The 23,896-nt window shown below is 46.9% G+C and overlaps 6 protein-coding genes across 8 annotated transcripts in view; 2 read left to right on the top strand and 4 right to left on the bottom strand.

Annotated features, from left to right (window-relative positions):
- Positions 1 to 9,200, bottom strand: part of LOC117896066 (transcription factor E2f1) — a 37,168-nt gene extending 27,968 nt beyond the window's left edge. Inside the window, exon 1 of the mRNA XM_034804085.1 lies at positions 8,837 to 9,200. The gene's annotated coding sequence lies outside the window, so the exon portion shown is untranslated. The remainder of the gene's footprint in view (positions 1 to 8,836) is intronic.
- Positions 9,201 to 10,361: 1,161 nt separating this feature from the next.
- Positions 10,362 to 11,238, bottom strand: LOC117896417 (protein archease-like). Of its 2 annotated transcripts, XR_004649031.1 has the most exons (4): positions 11,105 to 11,238; positions 11,005 to 11,029; positions 10,497 to 10,946; positions 10,362 to 10,430 (listed from the first exon to the last, which is right to left on the bottom strand). XR_004649031.1 is itself a non-coding variant. In XM_034804734.1 (3 exons), exons 1-3 carry the CDS (start codon positions 11,157 to 11,159, stop codon positions 10,556 to 10,558), a joined length of 471 nt encoding a protein of 156 aa, XP_034660625.1. In that variant the 5' UTR covers positions 11,160 to 11,238; the 3' UTR covers positions 10,471 to 10,555. The 2 variants fall into 2 exon arrangements, 1 of the variants encoding a protein (XP_034660625.1); XM_034804734.1 differs by lacking the exon at positions 10,362 to 10,430 and having other exon boundaries at positions 10,471 to 10,946.
- A 536-nt stretch (positions 11,239 to 11,774) lies between these two features.
- Positions 11,775 to 13,023, top strand: LOC117896797. Of its 2 annotated transcripts, none has more exons than XM_034805296.1 (4): positions 11,775 to 11,950; positions 12,016 to 12,246; positions 12,304 to 12,604; positions 12,659 to 13,023. In XM_034805296.1, exons 2-4 carry the CDS (start codon positions 12,033 to 12,035, stop codon positions 12,930 to 12,932), a joined length of 789 nt encoding a protein of 262 aa, XP_034661187.1. In that variant the 5' UTR covers positions 11,775 to 11,950; positions 12,016 to 12,032; the 3' UTR covers positions 12,933 to 13,023. The 2 variants fall into 2 exon arrangements, with proteins under 2 accessions (XP_034661187.1, XP_034661186.1); XM_034805295.1 differs by having other exon boundaries at positions 12,013 to 12,246.
- Positions 13,024 to 14,924: 1,901 nt separating this feature from the next.
- On the top strand, positions 14,925 to 15,957 carry LOC117896991 (circadian clock-controlled protein). Its single transcript, XM_034805548.1, has 3 exons — positions 14,925 to 15,200; positions 15,285 to 15,585; positions 15,645 to 15,957. The coding sequence occupies exons 1-3, from the start codon at positions 14,978 to 14,980 to the stop codon at positions 15,922 to 15,924; spliced, it is 804 nt and encodes a 267-aa protein (XP_034661439.1). The 5' UTR covers positions 14,925 to 14,977; the 3' UTR covers positions 15,925 to 15,957.
- A 3-nt stretch (positions 15,958 to 15,960) lies between these two features.
- On the bottom strand, positions 15,961 to 20,707 carry LOC117896990 (DNA polymerase alpha catalytic subunit). The gene is made up of 6 exons (XM_034805547.1): positions 20,599 to 20,707; positions 20,346 to 20,540; positions 19,362 to 20,290; positions 16,761 to 19,306; positions 16,226 to 16,704; positions 15,961 to 16,172 (listed from the first exon to the last, which is right to left on the bottom strand). Exons 1-6 carry the CDS (start codon positions 20,612 to 20,614, stop codon positions 15,979 to 15,981), a joined length of 4,359 nt encoding a protein of 1,452 aa, XP_034661438.1. The 5' UTR covers positions 20,615 to 20,707; the 3' UTR covers positions 15,961 to 15,978.
- A 1,256-nt stretch (positions 20,708 to 21,963) lies between these two features.
- LOC117897825 (uncharacterized protein DDB_G0283357) overlaps positions 21,964 to 23,896 on the bottom strand; it is a 52,460-nt gene continuing 50,527 nt past the window's right edge. Inside the window, exons 2-3 of the mRNA XM_034806877.1 lie at positions 22,509 to 22,938; positions 21,964 to 22,432 (exon numbers count right to left, since the gene is read on the bottom strand). Coding sequence (XP_034662768.1) covers positions 22,572 to 22,938 — 367 coding nt within the window. The 3' untranslated portion in view covers positions 21,964 to 22,432; positions 22,509 to 22,571. The remainder of the gene's footprint in view (positions 22,433 to 22,508; positions 22,939 to 23,896) is intronic.

The raw sequence follows: 23,896 nt of genomic DNA, 5'->3' as shown, positions 1-23,896 counted from the left end.
TAAGTTTTTTGTCTGGGGGCAGGGCGACAGATACAGCGACGACGTCAACTGATGATGACGTTGCCATCCTTTGACTTTGGGGTTCTGGTTCTTGGATTGTGTGGCATGCAAGGCATATCACAGTAGAGGGTGCGCTCTATTACACGATCTGGCCTTGCCTTACCTTCCACATGAACCATACCATTGGGACATCGATTCAACTGCCACATCCTCCTGCCTCTGCTACACTCTTAGGCCAGGCAGAATACACATAAAATGTGTAAAAATAACAAAGCATATGAGTTGCATTTTTAGCGGGGCCAAAGGAAATGGATGCACATTAAGAGAGCTTCGCTCGGACTAGGAGCAGACCAGGCGCTGAAGGGTAGCTGACGAGCTGCTGAAGAAGGGTGTGGTGTGTGCTGGTGGTGGTGGTGCAAAGGAGTTGCTGCTGTTGGCTGTGGGGGAGGCACAAGAGTGCTGCAGCACCCGCATAATAAACCAGAGCGCATAAAAATGTGTGTAAAATTGCAACCGCAACGTATTTTTGCTTGTAATTGCCCAGACGACTCCAACGAACGTCCTCGCCACAGACACTGTGAGAAGGGGGCTGGAGGGGAACCAACAACAATGTTGCACACACGCAGACAGAGACCCCACCAGACGAAGAGAGGAGCAGAGCAGCCGTTGGAGAGGAGAGCAGAGGCGGGAGAAGGAGTAAAAAGTAAGTCGGCAGATGAAACGGTCAGACACTAAACCCGACAGCCAGCCAATAACAACAGTAACAACAAGAACAAAAACAACACCAACAACACATCCGGCGAGAGAGCGACAAAAAGCAACAACAAGTTGAACTGCACTTCGACAGAATGTAACGACTGTGTGAATGCCCTACATAAAATCAAGGCATACAACACATTCTATAACAAATATTCGTTTGAAAGAAAATTGCTTAAATAATTGCTTAGCTAAAATTCAACAAAATTAAATACAAATTGATGTTTTTTCAAATTAAATTGTCAACTAATATGCCCCACGAGTGCAAAAAAGCAAAACGTAACTGCAAGTGCCAAAGCAGAGCGAGCGCCACACGCACACACACAAGCACCAATACGAGCAGCCGACGACGAGCAGGACAACGACCAAAGAACGAAGCTGTAAAAAAAAACCACAGCTTTTGAGCTGCAATCGGAGTCTCTCTCTCTGTCCCACTCCCGCCTCGCTCACGGATGAGTGCTGTGTGTATGCATGTATGCGCGAAGCGCTGCAAAATTTCATGAATGGAATTTGTAAATTTTATTTTCATTTGCAACGTTTTCGTTTTCCTCTTCCTCTGCTGCTGGCTGCTGCTTCTTCTTCTCCTCAGCGTGCCTTACTCATGCTTGCTGTTGCTGTTGTTGTTGCAGCGCTAATCATGTGGAGAGCATCGGTGTGTGGGTGCGACAGAGAAAGAGAGCAAAGACTGAGAGGTAGGGAGACCGCAGTCAGAGGCCCCCAAGCAAGTGGGGCAGACAACAACAATGATGTGGTATGTTGTTCAACTTCTAGTTGTTCTGCCCCACCTCACCCACTCTACCACCTCCTCCCCCGTCTGAAACGGGTTTTGTGGCCACAGACACTTTTTTATTCATATTTGTGGCATGTCCTCTTTTCTTCTCCCCCCTTAGCACTTCCTAAATACACCCCCACACAAAAAAATGGTGTAATAGTTTTCTTTTCATTCTTTTTTTTCTAATCAACGGGCAACAAAACGAATCAGCAGCATAAACAATAGAAGAGCCAGAGGACGAAGAAGAGGCAACAAAAACTAATGCGTTTTTAATTGTTTGCTGCCGCATGCCACTGGCGAGCCTCCGATGACGTTGCACCCCCGTCGTCTGGTCATTTTTTGTGGGTGCTAATTACAAGCGAACCCCAAAAGTGATTTGGGGAAGAGAGAGCACGAGAGTTTTATGTTTGCATTTGCAGAGAGTAACAAAAAATAGTTAATTATACTAAAGGCACAACTAAGTACATAAATACAAACTAAGGGCCTAGAGCGGGGATCTGTTTGAATGGGATGGCGATGGGGAGGGGCGTGCCTGGTTGAGGCAGACACGAAATTCCATTAAACAAAAATGCGGCGAGAACGCAATTACAGAGCAAAGTAGATAAACGACAAACGGGGCGACAACACAACGAGTAGAGCAAGTAAATGACGAGGAGGATGTGGCCAGAGCGCTGCTGGAAGTAGCAAAGAGAGAGAGAGAGAGACAGAGACAGCGAGAGGACAGAGCTCTCTGCTAAATTAAATACATAAAGCGCAGCAAATGGTTGAAGGCAGCAGCAAAGCAAAGCAGCAACGCAGCAGAGAGTGCAGCGCAGTAAAAAAACAAGAACAAAAGCTACAACAAGAATGTGAAAGCTGCCAAGCCGAAGCTTTGGGTACCCTTTTAGAAGCAAGGGGCCCGGCAAAGGCCCGAGGGGCCAGCCTCGTTGTTCAAAATCCAGCCCTGTCCTTTGTATAGAAATCTTTGATTCCAATTATGATAGATCCGTTCAAAGGATAATGCCATCGTTGCTATTAGAGTTCCGATTGGTTAATTTTATTTATTACAAGTTTTCGGACTACCATCATCGATCTACCCACACTGAGTTACGTTAACAGGGTACCACTGCATTACCTTAAGGTCGTCCTCCCAGCAAGAGCATGGAAAAAATACCCACAAAAAGAACAGAAACGCCAACAAGAGCCACACACACACACACACACCACACTCCATTGAGGGCCGGGCCATAAAAATAGCCATTTGACTTTGAACTTTGCGACGACAACGACGACGTCGGGGTCCACAGGTGAGGGAACGAAAGGATATGCAGCCGATGGAGAGATCTGGCTGGCCTCTGGCTGTGTGTGAGATTGTATTATATGGATTGGCATTTATGTGGCAGACACTCGTATGCATATTGCATGGGTGTAACCGAGCAATATAATCTAATCGGTCAATGCGAAACCGAGCCCCATAAACCAACAACAGGCCATACTATAAACAAATTGTTCAAGAAAACGATTGGTTAAAACAGGAATTGTATGGGGTCAACGATAACCGTGGCATATGCCACAAAAAAAAACCCACCTGTTGCCCGACAAACAAGAAGAAACAAATTATCGACAGGCCATAGAAGAAGGTGCAATAGAAGAGGAATATGGGGGGATCCTGGTTCCTAATTATAAAACAACACAAATCGAAGATATCTGAGGGAGCAGTAGCAGCTGCTCCTAGAAAATCTACCAGGCCGGTGTGTCTGTGTGTGTGTATTAGAAGTGTTCCAAAGGTACATAAATTATGAGCACTGTACACACAGAACTCAGGATGCTTGGGATTATAAAAGATCATCCCATAGGCAAAACGAAGATCAAAAAGCAGAGGAACGTCCGCTTTTCCTATTCCTAGTCCATTCAGTAGGCGAGATGATGCAAAATGTCCTCAGGATTGTTTGGTTTTGCGCAGCTGCCGTGAAGAAAGTGAAATTTTCGGTTGCAACGACTTTTGCAATTGTCTCAATGGTCGAGTGATCCTCTACTCCTCACACTTCCATTGTGTCGGCGCGGTGCGGGCAGCTGTCTGAGGGGACCCATAAATTGCATTCGTTATCGATTTTTTCTCCTTCTCACTTTCTGTCTGTCTTTGATTTCCCTGAGATCCGGGGGTGAAATGCTTTTACCTTTCGCATAATTCCATATGCATTAGGCAATCAGAGCAAGAAATTACCCTTCGTACAGCTGCTCCTGCTGCTCTTATTTATGGCATAATCAAATCAAATCAAATCAATTTCGTGTAATTATCTAGGGTTGCATTTTTTTCGTTGTTGTCATAAGTATTGGGCAGGAATTATGATTAGGGTGAGCCTCTGTTTTTTGCTTTTCCCAGTTGACTAGGGTGACGGCCAGGCATGGGAATATTTCTGTCTGGGTGATCAAGAATAAATCATTTGCAGCATCTGTAAATCTATACAAATGATAGCCGAAATTAACTGAGAGTCGTAAGTCCTTCTTGTTAAGAAGTTTCAATTTATATTCAACATTTGGCAGTGTATATTGTCTTTCTTCTATAACCGATTTAAATGGGATTAAATTTACAATACACAGCAATGAGTCACAGCCCTGAATCTTGAAAATCATTAACTAATTTTATGTTGTACTTTGAGTAAAAATCTAAATTGGTTTAAGGTGTGTTTTTGTGTTCTAATAACATTGGTTTCTTCTTCTATTCAATAAATTCTTCTTTCCCCACAAACATTATTCAAACCACCGACTGACCTCTGCTGAACCCAAAAATTCGTTATCAAAATGCTTCATTCATTCCCATGCACAAGCAGTAGATCCCCAAAACAGAGTGTGGTGCGGTGGTGATGTCTGCTTATAAATCGTATAAACATCCGCTGTTACGCTTCACCGTCTACACATGAAGGTGGCAGGCATACATTTGTACATAAAATATACATGCATAAATACATATTCACATACGAGTATGATGTATCTCCCCCCTGAACACCCCCGTAACATTAATCATAACGATTAATCATTTTATCAATGAAGTGCAAAGTCGCTTTGCGACATAAAAACCCAAAGAGATAGAGGAATAAAGAGAAAGGGGCAAAGAGGGAGCAGAAAAAACAACCGAGTGAAATATTTGCAAAAAGGGAGAAAGAGAGAGAACAAAACTAGGGAATCAAGACGACGATGCTACACAACGCCAATGTGACCTAATTGGGGTTTCTGGAGTGTGGAATGGATTAATATTCTTGTTTGCTTTTCTTACTTTCACAGCGGAGTAGGGTATTTTTGTAGGGTATTATTCTTTTTGTCATAGGTATGCAGAGCATATTTCCAAATTACGTTCTATAAATGATCACGAAAACAAAGATCGTTCGAAAAACATCTTTAAGTGAGAGCATTGCCTGCCAGGGTATCTTAATCTTCGAATCGTTAATGTTTTAATCCTTGTTTGTTTTTTTTTTACCCGTTGCCGTCAGAGTCGTCGTCAAGTGACGACATCACCCACAAAAAAAACAGCAAACGGACAACATATGAGTTAAGTTGTCATAAATGGACATGGGCAGCGACACGACGTGACCCGACCCCTGCTGCTTCCGTCCAGTGAGCAGTGCATCTCTTTCCAGCAGTTAATCGATGATGTCGGCAACAGTGTGCAGAGGCAGAGACAGCAGCAGAGGTAGAGCAGAGCAATGCATCTTGTTCTTGCTGGAGCAGGCAGAGCCAGAATCACAGGGACTGTCAAATCGGAGGTAAGGCAGTTTCCTACTCGCTGTAACGAAAGTCTGAGCTGCCTTACCATCCATTTAATGTGCCTTGGACCAGAACCAAAGCTTCGAAGCCAGTGCAGAGCCGTAGCAGAGAAGTCAGCGCTGACGTTGGCTAAACTTTTACTTTACTTTGTCGCTGGCGTTGCTGCTGCGCTCTGCTGCTGTCGTTGCTGTTTTTCTTTTCTTCCTTTTGCTCCAATTTGCACGCACAAACGGCAACAAAAGTCGCGAATCGGATTGCCACTGTGTGAGTGTGTGTGCGTGTCTCTCGTGTGAGAGAGGGAGAAATTCCATATTCCACATTTTTCTTGGGGCCCAACGCAGCAACAGCAGCAGAATGCCACTGCGCCAGCTTCGCTACGTCTTTTCTTTTTCCTTCTCTCTCTCACTCTCTATCACTCTTTTTATAACTTTTTTTGTTGCTTTTGCGCAAATATTTAAAAATAGCCAAGCGAAAAAAAGCCAAAAGCCCAACAACAGAAACCAGCCAACGGGCAAAACAAAAACAAAAAGAAAGGAAAAAGAAAGAAGGAATTAAACAACAACTAACGAGGGCCAGCAACAACAAGAGGGCGGGGATGCGGACAATTCGTAATGCTCTTTTATGAGCTTTCGCTTAACGGATTAAACCGATTATAATAATGAGATGGGGTACAGAAATAGTAGGGCAAAGCAACATAGATGGAGTGCGGGAGAACTTTTAGAAAAAGATTCAGAGATACTTTCAAATAATTCCCACAATCTCAGTAACTCGGGGGTACCTTTGTATTCATTTAATTTATCCTTTAGCCCCATTTAATTTTTATTACACTACCCACTCACAAATTCACAGTAACACAGTTTCTGCAGAGGCTTTACAGTCCCGACCTCTAATTAGGTATGTTAATACAAAAATTTCCCTAAGAATTACCCTGATCCTTGCTGAACCCAATTCCCCCAATCCTCATACATAAATGGATTGTACATTCCCCCAACAATTTCCCACTCTAATTACAGCAAAAAAGGGTATGTAACCAAAAGGCAAGGTCAGAGCAAAGCAAAACCGTGCGAGGCGACGGGAACAACAAAAGACACAGCGACAGAAACGGACGGACGGGAGGCGCAACACTAACAAAACATCAGCAGCAACAACAACAAGAAACATATTAATGAAATCGCTTTTAACTCGTTTCGCTCAAGTATTTTATACACAAATACATACACATGTGTGTATCCGTATAAATTGTGTGTAGAAGTGTGGAGGAAGACATGACATGCCTTCTCATGTGGTGGCCCCCTCTCGTGGTATGTTATAAAAGTGCAACAACAATATTAATACACACACACACAGCAGAGCACAGCACACTCGGGCACATGATAAAAACAAACACGACACGATCGGATGCGATCGGAGCCCCAAAACGATGACCCAAAGTGGCCAGGCGGCTACAATAATAAATGAAATTCAAGTATTTAATATATTATCAAAAGTATTAGCCTGTCCAAAACCAAATGTGTGCGTATTGTATATTGCTTGGAGCAAGTGCGCCAAATGGTATTTGATGTTTATATTTGAGATTGGGTAAGCGTCTCGATGGAGGGATCATCAGGTTCGTCTTGGAGGGTGTTGCCAGACTACCCGAATTGAGGGCTCGCCTTTGGATTTATTTATAGAAATTTACTTTTCAGTTTATCAATTTTCATTCGTACAATAAATCAGCTAAGCTAAGCCCATAGGTTGCAGCGTTTTTGGTTAGATATTACTAACTAAATTAAATCACAGGTCAAACAATTTCTGGACTCACATAAACATTCATTTTCTACACCATTAACAATAATTAGACCAATTTTATGGTTAGAGCTCGAGTAAGAGTGACCTCAATTTAATAAATGGTGTCTCAAAGGTTCCCGTGCCTTATCGCAACAGCAGATAAAAGCAAACATAGACCCACTAGACAGACACAATCAATATTTTCAGTTACAATTGCAGTTACGAGACTGTGACTGGGCGGGAACAAATCACTGTTCCACTTGGAATTCGTTGGCCTCCGATCGGATGAATGAAAATCCAAACATTGGTCAGCGACACCTTTATGAGAGGTTGTCAAAGAGAAAACAAAATAAATGGCCAAATCATTGCTTCCGTAATGGAATATAGGATTCAAAAAATCATGTGTATACCCCAAACATGGGGAACAGGTAAAAAGAGGCGCTTAGGGGAACTGGTTCACAAAAGACCCGACCACGACTACGACGACGGCGATGGCCAAGAAACTCTTGCCCCGAAGGCCAAGCAAAATCAAAGTAACCAAATACAAAAACAAAAAATGCAGACTCGGAAATATCATGGAGAGAGAAAAATAAAACGCCCATGGAGACAGCGTCGTCGCCGTCTTCTTCGATGGCCGCCATTGTGCCCCGCCGCCGACGTTTGGTAGCTTCAGTATACACATGCATAATTCGGTTTGGATGTGTTTGTGGCGGGGAGGGGTCATCAAACTATGACGTCGCCAAAATCAGACTCCCAAGTCGAGGATTGCATTTCCAGCTCCTGCTAGTCGGTTCTTCTATAATTCCTGAAGCCGAGACATTATCATTTTGAAACGAGTTCCGTGTTCCCATATCTGGGTTAATTGGTACACTGATAAGGCCCCACATGCAGCTAGTCATGCGCTCGTTTTCGAGTTGGGGATCACAGTTTTGGCAACAAACATGCAACCACAAAGTTGTATAAGAATTGTATATTTCTGTATTGTATTGTATTTCCTGGATAGATGATTTTCGATTTTACTGTGGACTAATCGTAACGAACTATTGCAGTTCCAAAAGAGCTGAAATTCCACTCAAAGAAATTCAAAAGCGGTGTCTTATTCTAATGCCTCAACCCACTCTACTGCTTGGCAACTGCATGTCTGCTGCTTCTCAAAAAATGCTTGCCACATGGTACTAGCTCAATCACGTGCAAAAAGTCACAGGTTGCCTTAGCAGCATCCCTTAGGAGCAGTCTGGCAACGCTTTAAATACTTGGAAATTAAAAACTAATCAGAGATTTTACATTCCCAGGGGCCTCCCGCTTTCTCGGATTGTTTCAACAATGCAATTAAACATGTATTACACATACACTCACAAACACTTGTAGTATAAGTATACATAAGGCTTGACTTTATGTTGGAGATAAATCAAATTGAAATTGCCAATGACGTCAGCTTCTGAAATCTTGCGAATTGAAGCGGCTACCCCCAGCCAAAGAACACTTTGAGGGGTTGCACTTAAACAAATTATATAAAAGTGCACACACTCCCCCACATACACACACACGCACACCTAGCGACCGACCGCCGACCCACACGCCACGAGCGGGCAGCTGGCGCGTCAGCTGGTAGTAGCCGGCAGGCGGCAGCGGCAAACCACCCACACAGCAGGAGCGCTGCTGGCTGCGGGAAAAAACAGTTGGTTTGCCCTGCCCTGCTGCTCCTGCATAGAGAATGCCCAGCGGAGCACCCCCCAACACACACACGCACACACAGTCGGCACACACACGCACACCTCTAACATCTAGAATACTACCTACCACATTTTTTCCATTTCGTCTTGTATGGATTTTTCCGCCACGTTTTTCACACAGTTCCAGATGAGCCAGCGAGGTGCTTTTGATCGCAAATTGTAGATAATAAAATTACCTTTCGGTTGAGCTGGTTTCGATGCGGTTTATTCAAAGATTTCCTAGCGAAAGAGCCACTCGAAATTTATAACCCAGCCAATGTGCTCTGTGCTTCTTCCTCTTCGAACACCATGACAATTTGGTGGCGACGACGACAGCAGCCTACAGACTTGCGGGCAGAAAGAGAGAGCGAGCGAGAGACGACGACGAGGCGAGGTGAGCAGAGCGGCGAATTGAAAAAGCAACAGCAAACCAACAACAGCAACTACAGCAGCAGCAGCACCAGCAAAGGCGAAATGCGGCGCGCAGCGGTGATGACGTTTTTGTTGCTTTCCTTTCCACCTTCGACGAGCTCTTTTCTTTTATATGAAATATTTACTTCCTCTGCAATCCGCACTTACTATTAGTCTTTACTTTTATTGCAGCTTGTTTGTAGTTTGTAGCACTGCTAGATATTTTTCAGCTTGACACACTCGCGACTTTGATTTCGACGCGTTTCATGAGCGAAATGAACAACTTGCTGCTGCTGTGGTGGTGTGTTGTTGTGTGTGTTTGAGTGGTGTGCGTTTTATTGCTCGATTTGCCTTTCCTTTCATACTTTGTTTGTTCTTTTACACACGCCTTCGTGTATCGCAGTGTTGATTTTTTTCAATCATTCAATCGCAAATTTCACCTTGGCTCCCACGCAAACGACAGATATTTCAAGGAAATCTCTCTCTCTCTTCAGCAAACACTAATGCACACGCATAACGGCCCGGCAAGCATTTTTGTTGTTTATCGTTGTTGTTGTTGTTGCGAGTCAGCTGTTCGCTCGGCATTCACGTACATCTAGAGATGGCATAGCGTGTGAATTTTGTATCGCATGCGAGATGATACTATTGTGTTGATAGTTGACCGCCAAGATCTGAATTTCGGATGAATGTTTGCCGCCAAATAGGATGAAACAACAATTTAAATTCAAATATAATTTGTATAATGCGCTCTGGGGACATTTATTTGATGAGGGATAATCAAAGTATGAGCAGTAGATACGATTATTAAGGTGGAGGACTCTTTTGCAGCGAATCTAAACCGAAGGCTGCATCTAGGAAAGTGCATTGAACTGTGCCCTGGGAATTCGGCTGCCTCGTCTGGGAATACCACACGTTGCAAATTCACAAAGCCTAAAAAATTGCGCCAACCAAAAAAAAAGGGTAAAGTAAATCCAGAAACCCCCCAGACGCTGGACTCACAAAGGACCAAAAGTCTTAATTGCATTTGCAAGCATCAGCAGCAGCCGCCGCACAATTGAATGGTTTTTTGATAAGTCATCATCCTCTCCTCTCTCACACGTCGCCAAACCTCACCTCTCACCACAGACAGGGGATGGATGCAGTCGCCGGTCGCCGGTCGCCAGAGTGCAGATATTTCGGGGCTTGTGCAGCTTTTTGTGAGGTTTTTGTTTTTGGCATTTCACTTATGATTAATGGAGACAAGGAAGGAGTAAATGCAATCGACATACCAGCTGAAAAGCACAAGAGGTAAAAAAGGGGTGGAAACGGCAGTCAGGATGTCAAAATTCTTTTAATACCTAAGCGAAAAAATCACTGGATATCCGGGGGGATCCGTTTGCACCGGCGACAGCTTTGCTCAAATATCAATTATAACAAACACTTCGAAGTTGCTGTTGTCCGCGTCCTGTACGATTTGCATGGCCGAGTAGGTTATTGCCTTCACCTCGGTGCCCTGCGGATGTTTGCCCAGCTCGAATGGTTCGCCGTAGCAGCGGCAGACAATCTCGAAGGTCTCCAGATCGAATTTGGTGATTTCCAGTTTCTTGCACACCAGATTCGGCTCACAGGAGAACAGGAATAGCAGCTCGTCGAGAAAGTGAAACAATAGGCCCTCCAGATCATCGCCCTTGGCCTCGATCTCATAGCAGCTCTCCACGGACACGTACTCCAGCTCCGTCATGTATCCGAACATGGAGACGCCGCACTGCTCGAAGGCCTCCGTCAGCGTAGTGCCCCAGGCATGGAGTCTGCAAAATGTGTTAATTATAGTATAGATAAGGCGTTGTTGTTGTTGCTAGTACTCACTGCACGTCGGCCGTGTGGTCCAGGTCTGCAAACAAATCAAAACAATGAAAAATACAAAGCAACAGGCGGCTCTGGTACCAATTTGGGGGCATTTACTCACACTCATACTTTGTCTCTGGCAGCAGAAAGTTCTCTTTGCTGAATTCTACTTCCATATTTATCTTAATTTAACATTAGCGGCTAAAAAACAATAACAAGTGACTAATGGTATTAGAGCTGCACAAGCAGCGATAGTAATATCGATACAGCGCACATGCTCGCACTATCGATGGAACCTCTTACTATCGATAGATGCCACCTGTTGCTCTTGATTGTGGGTACTTCTGAAAATAAATGAAAAAAAATTAACTGGAAGAAGAAGAGCACTGGCGCCTGCTTTCGAAATTGAAATGCATTAAATTGCAATCAGCCATAAAGCTGTAACCTTGCAGATCCATTTGGCCAAAAGCACTCCTCATAATCGTATCTTACATTTTACATTGTCTTTTCTCTCACTCTTCCCGTTTCATTGTGGATGCCAAAGCACGCTTCAAAATTAAGTCATGAAATTTAATATATTCAAAACCATGAACTTGAGTGTTGGCTGTACGTACATTACATAAATTGGTGTATCGAATAACATTGGAGCTTGTATAATTAAATGCTATGGCCACAGACTGTTAGGTAAGGGAGTTTCCTTGACATTTTCAGAGTTAGTGGCTGTAATGGATTCGTTGTCCACATTCCATTACAAATCCAACCGATCCAATCTGAATCTTCGATCTGAATCGTTTATGACAGTTGGCCAGTGCCATTCGAATGATTCACACGACGTGGAATTGGCTCACCTAACTGTAAATCAATAAACAAAAACTTTATTTGAATATTCGTGCGCTTTTTGCATACTTAAGGCGTTGAGTGTTGGTTCTGTGCTCGACCCAGAATTTCTTTGGTGTGATTGTAGAAAGTAAATATGAATAATTGCACATCAAAAGAGTGGCTGTAAATAATGTTTTTCCCCTTTAACAGCAGACTCCCAAACTGTGGTCATGCCGCAGCGCAGCTTCTCAAGCTGTAACAGCTGCTGCGGCCTGTTAGCAGTGATTCTTGGGGTTCTTGGCGGAAGTCTGGTGCATGCCGTGAATGAAAACAACGCGGACTCGGATCTGCAGCGTTCGCTGGGTCCCTGCCACATGCAGAGCAGCGACTTCGACAAGTGCATTCAGCAGGCCTTAAACGATTTGCAGAAGTACTACAAAACAGGTGAGGGAGCCAAGCAGTTAACTGCTTTGTTACAGCTGTAACCTCTGTTAACCGCAGGCATACCCGCCTATCATGTGAAGCCCTTTGAGCCCCAGCATTCGGACTATGTGGAACTGCGGCGCGGGTTCGCGGCCCAAGGGATCGGCAACTTTTACCTCGTCTTGCGCAATGTCTTTGACCGCGGATGGTCGAACTCTAAGGTGACCAGATTCCAGGCGCATTTGGCCGAGCAGCGCATTACCTTCTCGCAACACTTTCCTGAAAAGACCCTGGAGGGTCAGTACGAGTTCACCGCCTCGGTGCTGGGCACACAGATCCAGCGTCAAGGCCCCTGGAACCTCACGCTGCGCGATTACAGGTGAGAATTGCATGAGATGTTCCACAACACGAAAATGAGAAATCTTTTGCCCAGTCAAACCACCGACATTGTACGCGTTGCCGGTCCAGGCTCTCTCCTCAAAGTGCATGTGGAAATCGATGGCATTGGCGGCATGGAAATCCATGCTGGAAATCTACTTGGGCCGTCCATAAACCCATTGGCCGACACCATCGTCAACAGCCTCTGGCAGCTGGGCCTGCCCTTTCTCAAGCCCATGCTCAGTGAGCTGGTGAGCAGCGCCTTCACGGACATCTTCAACGAATCCTTTCGCAACTTTCCCCTCGCGAAGTTCCTGAGTGCAAAATAAATAATACAATTATTTACTTTACACTTCCTTCAGCTCTGCTGTAGCCCTTCATTAAAGCCAAGAAGCTGTAACCTTGCCCATCCTTTTATAAGCAAATCTTTCACTTATTGGCAGCAGCTTTTGCCAGTCTTTCAATTGATGTACTTCCAGCCAGGCCACTCCGACCGCTAGCACGAAAATTAAGTCATGAAATTGAAATTATTCAATCTGCGGCATGAACTTGAGCGCTGGCTGTGGGTACATGATTGGCTCTGCCTTTGAGTGTGCCAAACATCAAATAACCAAAGCCGGACATTCGGGCTTGCCTCATTAAATTCAGCTCACTTTGTGGCTCAGTTGTGAAGCTGAAGGGGCAGCAGTACAGGGTATACTTGAGTCGTTTGTCTGGCCTGCCATTGGCTTGTTCCTCAATCTCCTGTCACGTGCAGTCCTTTCTTACACTTAAATGTAAGAGAAGGCCACGAGGACAACCGCCTGTTTACCCTGCGGTAACGACCCGTCGACACACTCTTCTCCCCATTTATTCCTAATTGTTTCCAAATATATTTTTGAATATCTTTTTTTTGGCCAATGATTTACGACAGTTTTTGGTTTTCTGCCAGCTCTTTTTTGTGGGTGGGGTAGAGACTTTAATAATAAGGAAACGTAAATTCCAAACGCAAAAATTGAGTTGACAAAGCTCAAGTTTGCTTTCGGCTGTCAAACATTTTTCCTGTCTGCCTTTTCAGTGTCTCGTTTTTTCCTCCGCTTTTTTTTTGCTGTAAGCTTTCTGTGGCGGGCTTTGACTGGAGCTAGAGCTGAGGCTTGGTTCGGGTTCGGGTTCGGCTTGTAGCTTCAGTTGGCCACGGAATCTCGCATGAATTGCACGTCGCGAATTCGGTTCATTAAACTGCACAATTTTTGGAATATTCGTGAGAAAGAATTCGTTGATTCTGACTGAATTTTCACTCCTGCCTCAAAGCTGCAACAAATATTAATTAAAGTAAATGGGGTAACTGTGGAAATATTTACCCAAAGAGTGTAATAAATGGGTTAAGCAACTCGTTTGGATTGGACAATTGACCGTTGGTCAAGTGCTATTGCAACTGCAGCCGCTAAAACTGAACAGTTGCCAAATCGTTATCATACGTACAACATTGCTGCCACTCTCGTGTTGCATGACTGAATGTTGTGTGTGTGTGTGGGGAGAGGGAGGGCCCAAACCGGGAGTAGCAAAAGTTTGTCTCTTGTTGGAGTCTTTGGTTTACAATTGTTTGCTCATTGCTCGTTATTATTAGGGGTTTTCCTTCTCCCAGCTGCTGCGACCAGCAATAACAAGCCGTTTAAAATTAAAGAGGTCAAGTGCAGGCCGCACACAAAACAAACACTACAAAACCCTGAACGAAAATAAGACACACTAAAAACTGTTGAAGCTGCACGTGGGATGTGGAATGTACTAGAGATGCTGTGAAATGGGTTTTTGGACTGACCAAATTGTGGCTCCTTGATGAATGTTGTCATATAAAAATAGAAGAAAATTCCATGTGCAAAAATGCATTTAAATTAAGGAAAGATTAGAAAAAAAGACAGGCAATAGACCGCTTTTAGAACAAAAAACAAAACCCATCCCTAAGCTAACAACTAAAATAAATCAACTGCGGTTTCAAAACCTTCAAGCAATTCACACAAAACTGTTAACATGAGCTGAACAAAACTGTACACAAAGCCTTCAGCTGATAAGAGCCAACAAGTACATTCCAAACTGTTGCGCAAACAGAAACTGTGTGTGGTTTAGTGCTTTCCAAACCAGCAACAACAAGTAGCAGCAGTTGCTCTCAAACGAACGACAAGAAAATTCCCATAAAACTGTAATACAGCCAAATTCAAGGGCAATTTGAACCATAATTACCTTTGGCTCTTCACAATCAGCAAATTAAACATCTTCGACATTGACCAAAACAGCAGCAATAACAGTAACAATCCACAAATGACAACTATAAACAATAAGAGGCTTAACATTGGGTTTGTTTTTCCCATTAACAGCAGCAGCCACTAAAACTGTAGTAATGTCGCAACGCTGCAGCTCAAACTGTAACAGCTGTGGCAGCCGCCTTTTGGCTGCGTTTGTTGTGGTCCAGCTGGTGAATGTGGCGCAGGTGCATGCCTCGAACCAAATAGATGTGGAGTCTGATCTGCGGCACTTGCTGGGACGCTGCCACAGCCAGAGTGATGAGTACAATGACTGCATGAAGCAGGTTTTCAACGATCTGCGAGCGTACTTCACAACAGGTGAGTGCCCGAGAAAGATTCGGCAAACAGTTGAGCAAGCATTGAGTAACGAGTAACCCATCCGTGTACCTGTGTGACTTGCAGGCATACCCGACTATCACATAAAACCCTTTGATCCCCATCATTCGGACTATGTGGAGCTGCGACGCGGCGACGGAGCGCATGGCATTGGCAGCTTTCGTCTCGTCTTGCGCAACGTGTCCGAGTACGGCTGGTCCAAGTCCGAGGTGACCAAGTTCCATGCGGATGCCGAAGATCAGCGCATTGTCTATGCGCAATACTTCCCCGACAAAACCCTGGAGGGTCAGTACGAGTTCTCCGGCAAGATGCTGGGCACAGAGATCAAGCGTCGCGGCCCCTGGAACCTGACACTCTACGACTACAGGTGAGATAATATCCATGGCAATGCTCAGGGGATAAGCTAACTTGACACTCTTTTGGCAGTCAAACGACCAGCGTGTTACGCGTGGGCGGTCCAGGATCTCTGCTGAAAGTGCATGTGGAAGTCGATCGCATTGGCGGCATGGAGCTGCACATTGGCAATCTCCTGGGGCAGTCGCTCAACTCGCTGGCCGACGGCGTCATCAACAGCATGTGGCAGCTGGGCCTGCCCTTTGTCAAGCCCATGATCAATGAGCTGGTGAGCACCGCCTTCACGGACATCTTCAACGAATCCTTTCGCTACTTCCCCCTCGAGAGCTTCCTGGGGCCAGCAACCAGATGATCGTTCTCCCATACACATAAATGTTATATTTAATGGAATTCCTTAGAGCAATGCTTAGACATCTGCCAAAGTGCTGGCGATCAGTTCGTTGTGGGGTCGCGGCCGCGGCGGTTGCAGCGCCAGCAGTGTCAGGGTGCGGCCAAAGAGCTTCCGCAGCGATATGACCACATACGAGGAGCTCTGCAAGTGCTGGTCCACAGTCTCGTAGAGCAGCTGATAGCCCTGCTCCAGCTCGGGCGTCATGGCAGCTAAAAGGGAGAGATTAGCTTTGGAGACAATCATCGGTGATCGCAGAGCTTACGTTTCTGTTGCAGCTGCTGCTTGTTGAGGTCAAAGATGAAGCGCAGGTAGCAGAGCTGATTGTAGAGATCCCGCTCCGTGTACTGGCGCAGCATGCTGCCGCTCTTGCACTTGTGGCACAGCGGCCGGCGCAGGTTCTTCTTCAGCGTGAGGGTCCGCGTGTTGTAGTTGCAGTACGGATGGTCGCACACCAGCCAGTTCCTGTAGAACCTCTGCACATAGCGGCGGACGGCCAGCTGCAGCTGGTTCCGTATGCTCACCAGATACTGCAACGGCGCGGTCTGGCACTCGGCCTTGGCGCACTGCTGCAGCACGGGCACATGCGATTGGTTGTTGCCCGGCCGGTAGGCGCTGGCCATCAGCTGCTCGCTCTTGCAGGTCACACAATTGAAGCGGAAGGGCTCGCACAGTCGATACAGCTGCAGGGTGGTCTTCAGCAGCGACTCGCCCTCCGCCTGCTCGTTGATCTCCCGCTGCGCGCTGCAAGAATCAAACAATTTAGAAAGTGATTTCCTTTGGGGTTGGGACCGCCTTACCGCTGTGCATTCTGTCGGTATTTGGTGGGATCCATGCCCAGGCACTCGGCTATGCGGCTGGCATCGGTGCCCTCCAGCACCTCCACCATGCGCGTGACCACGGGATGGATCTGATGGCCCAAGTAGTAGCCCGTGTCCAGCTTCAGCGTCTCGCTGCCCTTCAGCTCGTCGAGGTGATAGGCGCGCTGCATGGCCGCATTGGTGGTGCCATCCACGCAGATCACATAGTCCACCATGTCGCCCTTCTTGTAGCGCCGATTGCGCTCTCGGTTCATGCGCAGGGCCACCTGCACGTGGGGCAGGGAGCCGCTGTTCACGTACTCCTGCGGCGCGCGCGTCAGCTGCTTGGTGATCACGAACAGCGGCAGCGGCACAGCCGCCTGGGCCAGCTGATCGCGGATGCGCTCAAGCTGGGAGTGGACTGCATCCAGCTTCTCCTCGAGCTGCTTCTCGGCGAGGATCTCGTCGAGCACGGCCTTGCCCACCATGACGGCCAGCTGGGACCAGTCGCGACGCACAATGTCCAGGCCCTTGTGCTCCTGCTCGCGCTTGAGGACACCCTTCGAGGTCTTGCTCACCTTGACGGCGGCGTACTTCTTCTTCTTGAGCAGCAGCAGGCACGAGAAGACGCCGTCGATGTCCAGCTCCAGCTGCTTGTACACCTTGTTCACGCTCTGCTTGATGCTGTGCCCGATCTTGTACACCTGGTCGTAGTCCGTGATGTTCGTGTTGATCATCAGCGAGTCCGTGTCGCCGTAGACCACGTCGTAGTTGAGCTTCTGCACCATCTGCTGCGTGTTGGTGAGTATCTCCCGGCCCTTGTGCGTCACCAGAGCGGCCAGGTGCTGGGCGAAGAAGCGCGAGTGGGCAAAGCCCAGGCAGCCGTACATCGAGTTGGCCGTCAGCTTGAGCGCCATCTGCCTGATGTGGTACTGCATCTGCAGCTCCGGCGACAGCTCCGGCACAGCCATCAGTTTCTTCACCTCGCGGCGCGACTCCACGAGTCGCTTCAGCTGCAGCGGCAGGATGCCCGGCTCCGTTTTGGCATCGGGCAGCGTGGGCAGCTCGTCGGCGTCCGCCGGCTGCTGGACGGTGGTGAAGCAGATGTTGTACTCCTGGATGATGCTCGGGTAAAGCGAATTGAAGTCCATCAGCAGGACAAACTTCTCGTAGAGGCCGCGCATCGGCTCCAGCACCAGTCCGCCGGCATAGGCGGCCTTCTTGCGTGCCGGCAGCGCCGTGGCATCGCTGGCAAAGGTGGCATCGGGATCGGCGGCACGGCCACGCTGCGGCTTCTTGTCGGGCACAATGTAGTTCTTCTCGTGGAAGGCGTGCAGCAGCAGGAACTCGTTGCGCTCGGAGCGACCGCCCTGCAGGGTGCGCGTCATGGTGTTGCCGCAGATGTTTGTGATCTGCAGGGCCAGCGGCATGATGTTCAGCTCGCACATGAGGCGCAGCATGTACGAGGTGTCCTGCATGGTCAGCGAGATGAGCTTCGTGATGCTCTCGCCCCGCTCGTACATCTCCAGCAGGTCGTCGGCATTCACCTCCATGCGCTCCGACTCCTGCAGCTTGAGCACCTGCAGGCAGAGCGCCTGCAAGTCGTAGGACCTCGCCCGAATGCACTCCTCCGCGGAACGCTTCACGTCGCACACCATGCGCCCCACAAAGTGGTCGAGCAGACGCTTGCCAAACGAATCCTTCAGGCGCAGGCGACCCATGCGCGACCACTGGGGTATCTTGAGGGCCACAATCTGGTCGGTGATTATGTTCAGCTGGCAGTCCATGGCATCGAAGGTGACCACCAGATCGGCGTCGATCTGCTGATACTGCGCCAGGAACCAGCTCAGCAGCGCCCGCTCCGAGTCGTGCTTGTAGATCTTCGTGGACTTGTACTTGGCCAGCTCGATGTTCAGGTCGAAGGGCCAATTGACCACCGCCGGACGCGTCAGGGCGCACATGTGCCGGTTGAAGGCGGGCTGTGGCGGCGGCCTGTCGATGCAGAACCGATTGTGGGTCAGCATGGAGATCATGCAGATCTCGTTCTTCATTGTCTTTGGGTTTGTGGAGGTGCGCACGTTCAGTGCGAGCAGCGTTAGCGCTGGCGGCGCAGCTGGCTTGCCCTTGTCCTGCACCAGCTCCACGTTCCTCGGCTCCGCCACAATCAGCTCCGTCTTGCACCAACTCATCAGCGCTGGTGGCGCCTTGAAGCCGCTGATCTGCAGCCAGCAGGGACCCTTGATCTTGCGCTCCAGCAGGAAACGCTCCAGGGCATTGGTGCTGGCACCGAAGATGTGCGCTATCGAGTCGTACTTCTTGTTGGCCACATTCGGCGCTGGCTTCTTGCCGTCGTAGTGCACCTCCAGGTAGTCGCAGGTCTGCGGCACATCGATGCCAATGGCGTGATTGGCAAAGTTCTTGCTCACCTTCCGCGAACGGAAGGTCTCCAGCTTCAGCTCGCTGGCCACTTGGCTGTCAAACTCCTTGTAGATGTCCGCCACGGTCACCTTTTGCTTGGTGGGCTCCTTGGTGATGGGATCCAGCAGCTGTGGGCGACACAAATCTTACAATGCATTCCATACAGATGCAGCTCCAACTTACGTATTGTCTGGGCAGCAGATACAGCACTCGATTGATGTTTTGTACGCGCACGCAGACGGACTTGCCGTCCGCCGTGCGCCCGAAGAGGAACACCTCGCCGGGCACTTTCTGTGGATCTTCGTAGGCCTCCCAACACCAGAAGCGCAGCTGCTGCTCGGACGAAATGGCCGTCTCCTGTTCGCCTGTCAGCGCAGACTTCTCAAAGTCGTCGTCCATTTGGCAGATGGACTCCCAGTTGCTCAGCAGCTTGCTCATGTCCTCGGGCTGCTCCCCCTTTGGCGGCGGGCTGCAGGCGGGCTCTGGCTTGTCCGCCCCTTTGGGCTTTTCCACTTCAAACTGATTCTCGTCGTCGTCCAGGCAACTGAAATCCATGTCGTTGTCGGGAAAGGGATCCTCTGTGGCAGCCGCTGGCTCCTGCTTGACTTCCACAGCGGAGGGCTGCGACGCTTCAGCGGCAACCTTCTTGTTGGGCTTGAGGATGCGCTCCAACATTTCATGATCGCTGCTGGCCTCGGCCTTCTTGCGCTCCTGCTCCTGTATCTTGATGTGGTTCAGGAAGCTGTTCATGTAGTCCTTGGCGGCGGCGGCCTCCGATTTGCGTGTCGCAGACACGATTTTGGCTGGGGCAATCACCTTCTCCTCCTTGCTGGGCGCCACACCTGGCTCATCCATTTCCCCGAGAATGTCCGCCAGGATATCATCATCCTTGACGCTGGTCTTTATGTCCGTCTTCTTGGGCACCGCATTGCTGAAGAGATTCTTGATGGAGGCCTTGCCCTTCGCTGGCTTTTCGCTCTCCCGCCGCCGCTTCTTGCTGTTGCCCGCATTCTTCTGCTTGTTCTTGGTGTCCTTCTTGTCGCCGCCCTCATCGGAGTAGTCGTCTTCGTCTTCGAAAAAGTCGCGACCATCTTCCGCATAGCCAGTGCCATCTGCAAAAGCAAAAATGACAAATTTGCAACCAGGAAATCTCTCGCATCCACTCACCCTCTTCGATCCAGTCATCGCCGTACTTCTCCTGCGCCCTCTTGGCGTACTCCCGCTCATCCACAACCTCGTACACATTGTCCACCTCCTCATCCACCTCGCATTTGTTCTTGGTGCCCTTCAATTTGCGCAGTTTCTCCAGAGCAGCGAAGCGACCATTTTTGTCTATTCGCTGTCGCTTGACACGCGGACCAGCTGCACGTCAAAAATTGTTTGTTAATGCATTACGCTGGCAGTAAATGCAGATACTTACAGGGTGAATCGGACATTTGGGCAGGTTTAAGTTGCTAATTTCGGAATTTGTTTATGCTGCAAAAAATGATAGAATTGGCGGGAAAAGATCAGTGTGTGGTGTGACCTCGGATATATCGAACAAATATACCGTCAGACCCTCAAAAATATACCTTCTCATTTTAAAAATATACCGTAAATATACCGTAGTTTGTAATCATATTCCTCGATTTTGATGTTCAATTGGATATTACCAGCTATTTAGAGGTCTCAGCGCTGCAACTATAATTTTATCAGATTTATCAATCAATTCTCCACAATATTCGCTAGTTTTCACGACTGTCTTCTGTTGGAATTCTTACAAATTAAGTTTGAAACTAAAAAGGTCATTCAAAATTTCCTACAGAAAAGAGAGAAACTCCTCGAGGGACATTTGAAAAACATGCGTATGGGAATTTGGATACCCTATATTATTGAATACTCCTTAGAAATGGAATTTATTAGACGGATGAAGTTCAGTCCATTATGTACAGATGTAGCGTAAATATACAATACTATTTGGTTAGTGACTCAACTTCGTAGTCAAAATATCCTGAAAAGTGTATAAAATACCATAAATGGTCACCCTGTCAGCGTGACCGCGGAGCTATCGATAAAGTATACTTTCAAAATACTGCACAAAAGTATCGATATAACCTCTATATCGTAACATGCGTGCGCGTAACAGCTCGAAGTATACCAGAGGGCGGTGATAGTAGGCGCAAAGTGAGCGAGCAGAGATTTTTCAAACGATGAACATTTCGGATTTAACTACCAAATGTTAAGCCAGCGGATAAAGCAACGTAAAACATAGGTGTTTTATTGCATTCTCTAACCCGGAGAGATCCGAAACAGTGACTGCAATGGACTGGCGGTACTCCTGCCTGTTGATGTTAACAGAGTGCTGTTAAGCCACATGTTAGACATTTAAGCTTAACAGCCAGTTCAAATTTGAAAATGTTTTTCCCTTTTAAGCTTTCTGGACGAAAAATCGACTTTTAAACACAATTTTTTAGCCTTGTTTTATTCATATTTTATTCATCATGCATAATAGTAAGCTTAAATAATAATATTTTATATATTAAATACAATAGACAGCATTTTGCGCTTACAAAATTTGTGTACATTTTTGTCATTATATTCCCTAATACAATAATCGATGCAAAATCATGGTTTATATATATATACACACATACACAAAACAGACTTACATATTACACATACATTCGCGTACATGCATGTACATTTTTATGACTATATTTGCTGTTTAAAATTCATACAATATTTACAATTCAATAGAAAATATTTAGAATTTCTGCGTCTCGTAGTCTTTCGATTTATACATTTCTCAATTGGTTTTCCTTATTGTGTGTGTGTGTGTGTGTGTGTGTGAGGAAAGTGATTTAAAGATGGGAAAATACTGTTTAATGTAAGAGAGTAGGGTAAGAGAAGGTTCTTTGAAAAGTCAGTCTACCAAAATGAAAAGTTCATGGAACAATGAAGGAGAGATGACAGAGAGATGATGGCGATGGAGTGTGTAAGTGTTGAGGGGTTTGTCTTTGAGGTATTATTCCAGCTATGGGGTATACATATTTCTCTTCTATATAGTTAATTTTTTATCAAGCCATAGTCATGGCACAAACATTTTTCTTTTCTTATGTTCTGAAGGCTTCTTTCAGGATTTGTATTCCTTGCTAAAATCCAGTTCCAGTTCCGATTTCCTCTTCCAGTTCCCATAGTTTTGGCTAAACATTTAACAACAGCAACAATGATTAAAACAACAACAACAAATAATGGTTAACAAGTGCAAGACGGAACTGAAATGGAAGAGAAACACACAGAAAAGATGAGATTAGAATTGGAGTTTCCTCAGAGATATTTCCATTCCATTACCTTGCTCTGTGCCTGCACAGATGCCACGCTGGACCCTCGGTCCTCCGTCCCGGCCCCCGCCCCTCACACCACTTGCACTGTGGCAAAGGCACTAAAGGTGACCTTCTTGGGGAACTCCGGTCCCGGGGAGCCGCGCGTCTTGATCACCGGCTTCAGGGGCTGACGCGGCTTAAGGGAGAGCAGACCTGCCGATGCGGCCAGCTCCCTGAGGCGCTGGGAGAAGCCTGTGCTGGAGCTGGCAGACGTTGTTGTTCCACCATTGCCGTGGTGCTCCAGTCCGGCACAGTCCAGGACGTCCAGTCCGTTGTTGGAGCGATATACCTGGGCCGTGGCCGTGGGATAGACTGCCAGATTGGTGCCGCCGCCGGTCGATGATGTGACGGATGATGTTGTTGCCGTTGCCGTGGCCGCCGCTGCTGGTGTTATGTACCTTCAAGAGAGTAGAGAAACAGGGTATCGGGATTAGTCAGCCTGCTAATTGATTTATTTTGTATTTAACCAGCGGCTAAGCAGATACGCGCACGTGTCAGGTGTGAAGAGAGCAGCGCCTCAAGGGGAGTGTCATGCCATCATGCCAAATCGCACACCAAATCGCACACAACTGCGAACTCTTTGGAGGATGAAGCCAGCCTCCTCTGTCTTTGGACAGCAGCAGATCCACTTGTCTGCCTGGCAACAAGATCAGCCAGCCGGCTGAACAATTGTTCAACAATTTATTCATAATCCATCAAAATATTCATATTTGTGTTTGCTGCAACACCCAAAGACGCTAATCAAATTGTTTATGAACTCGGGCTTTGGGCTACTTTAAGTACATGTGAATGTATCTGCATATGTAGTTATTTATATGGTAAATACATCTATCTACATATATATTTTTAAGGCTCTTGTTTGGTTTGAGCTCTAGTATTGTGCAAAAATATATATGCAAATGAGTTAACAAACAGCAGCTTGGTTTTTTTGGAGTAATTGTTGTGCAAATAAAGTGCGATGAAAAGCGAAGGCAGGCCGTGATGAGGCATCAATAAATACACTCTGGGATTGGGGATTTTTGTGCAGTCTTTCAAGTGGCATTATCCACGGAAAGCATTGGGGAAACTTCCACTTGGCAACCACTGAATCAATGAGCTTCATGAAGCACGCTTTGTGGGGCACACTTTAATTGGGTTTTAGGTTTGGGCCAAATATTTGCATAGCTCTGTAATATATTTATTTATTTTGTTTGTTGGAGCAACACGAAAGGAAAGTTGTCAATCATTGAGCTACTCTGTCTGCGGTTAGGGTATTGTTAAAGCATAAACATTTAATTGCCAGTCGCCTGATCTGCTCTTTGTGGCTTAATGACTTTTGTTTTTGTTGCTGTTTCGGTATTTGCCTTTCGGCTTTGT

This window comes from Drosophila subobscura, chromosome O (genome assembly GCF_008121235.1).
Source record: "Drosophila subobscura isolate 14011-0131.10 chromosome O, UCBerk_Dsub_1.0, whole genome shotgun sequence".
Lineage (NCBI taxonomy): Eukaryota > Metazoa > Arthropoda > Insecta > Diptera > Drosophilidae > Drosophila > Drosophila subobscura.
Note: the sequence above shows the minus strand (reverse complement) of the source record. Positions and strands in the feature narration are given on the sequence as shown.

Coding starts and splice junctions, on each gene's coding strand:
- LOC117896991 (XM_034805548.1), top strand. CDS start 14,978: ATGTCGCAACGCTGCAGCTCAAACTGTAACAGCTGTGGCAGCCGCCTT. Junction 15,201..15,284: donor GCGAGCGTACTTCACAACAG/GTGAGTGCCCGA, acceptor TGTGACTTGCAG/GCATACCCGACTATCACATA. Junction 15,586..15,644: donor CTGACACTCTACGACTACAG/GTGAGATAATAT, acceptor CTCTTTTGGCAG/TCAAACGACCAGCGTGTTAC.
- LOC117896797 (XM_034805296.1), top strand. CDS start 12,033: ATGCCGCAGCGCAGCTTCTCAAGCTGTAACAGCTGCTGCGGCCTGTTA. Junction 12,247..12,303: donor GCAGAAGTACTACAAAACAG/GTGAGGGAGCCA, acceptor TGTTAACCGCAG/GCATACCCGCCTATCATGTG. Junction 12,605..12,658: donor CTCACGCTGCGCGATTACAG/GTGAGAATTGCA, acceptor TCTTTTGCCCAG/TCAAACCACCGACATTGTAC.
- LOC117896990 (XM_034805547.1), bottom strand. Junction 19,307..19,361: donor ATCTGCTGCCCAGACAATAC/GTAAGTTGGAGC, acceptor TGTCGCCCACAG/CTGCTGGATCCCATCACCAA. Junction 16,173..16,225: donor GCAGCAGCTGCAACAGAAAC/GTAAGCTCTGCG, acceptor TCTCCCTTTTAG/CTGCCATGACGCCCGAGCTG.
- LOC117896417 (XM_034804734.1), bottom strand. CDS start 11,159: ATGGAAGTAGAATTCAGCAAAGAGAACTTTCTGCTGCCAGAGACAAAG. Junction 11,030..11,104: donor GCCAGAGACAAAGTATGAGT/GTGAGTAAATGC, acceptor ATTTGTTTGCAG/ACCTGGACCACACGGCCGAC. Junction 10,947..11,004: donor GACCACACGGCCGACGTGCA/GTGAGTACTAGC, acceptor CACATTTTGCAG/ACTCCATGCCTGGGGCACTA.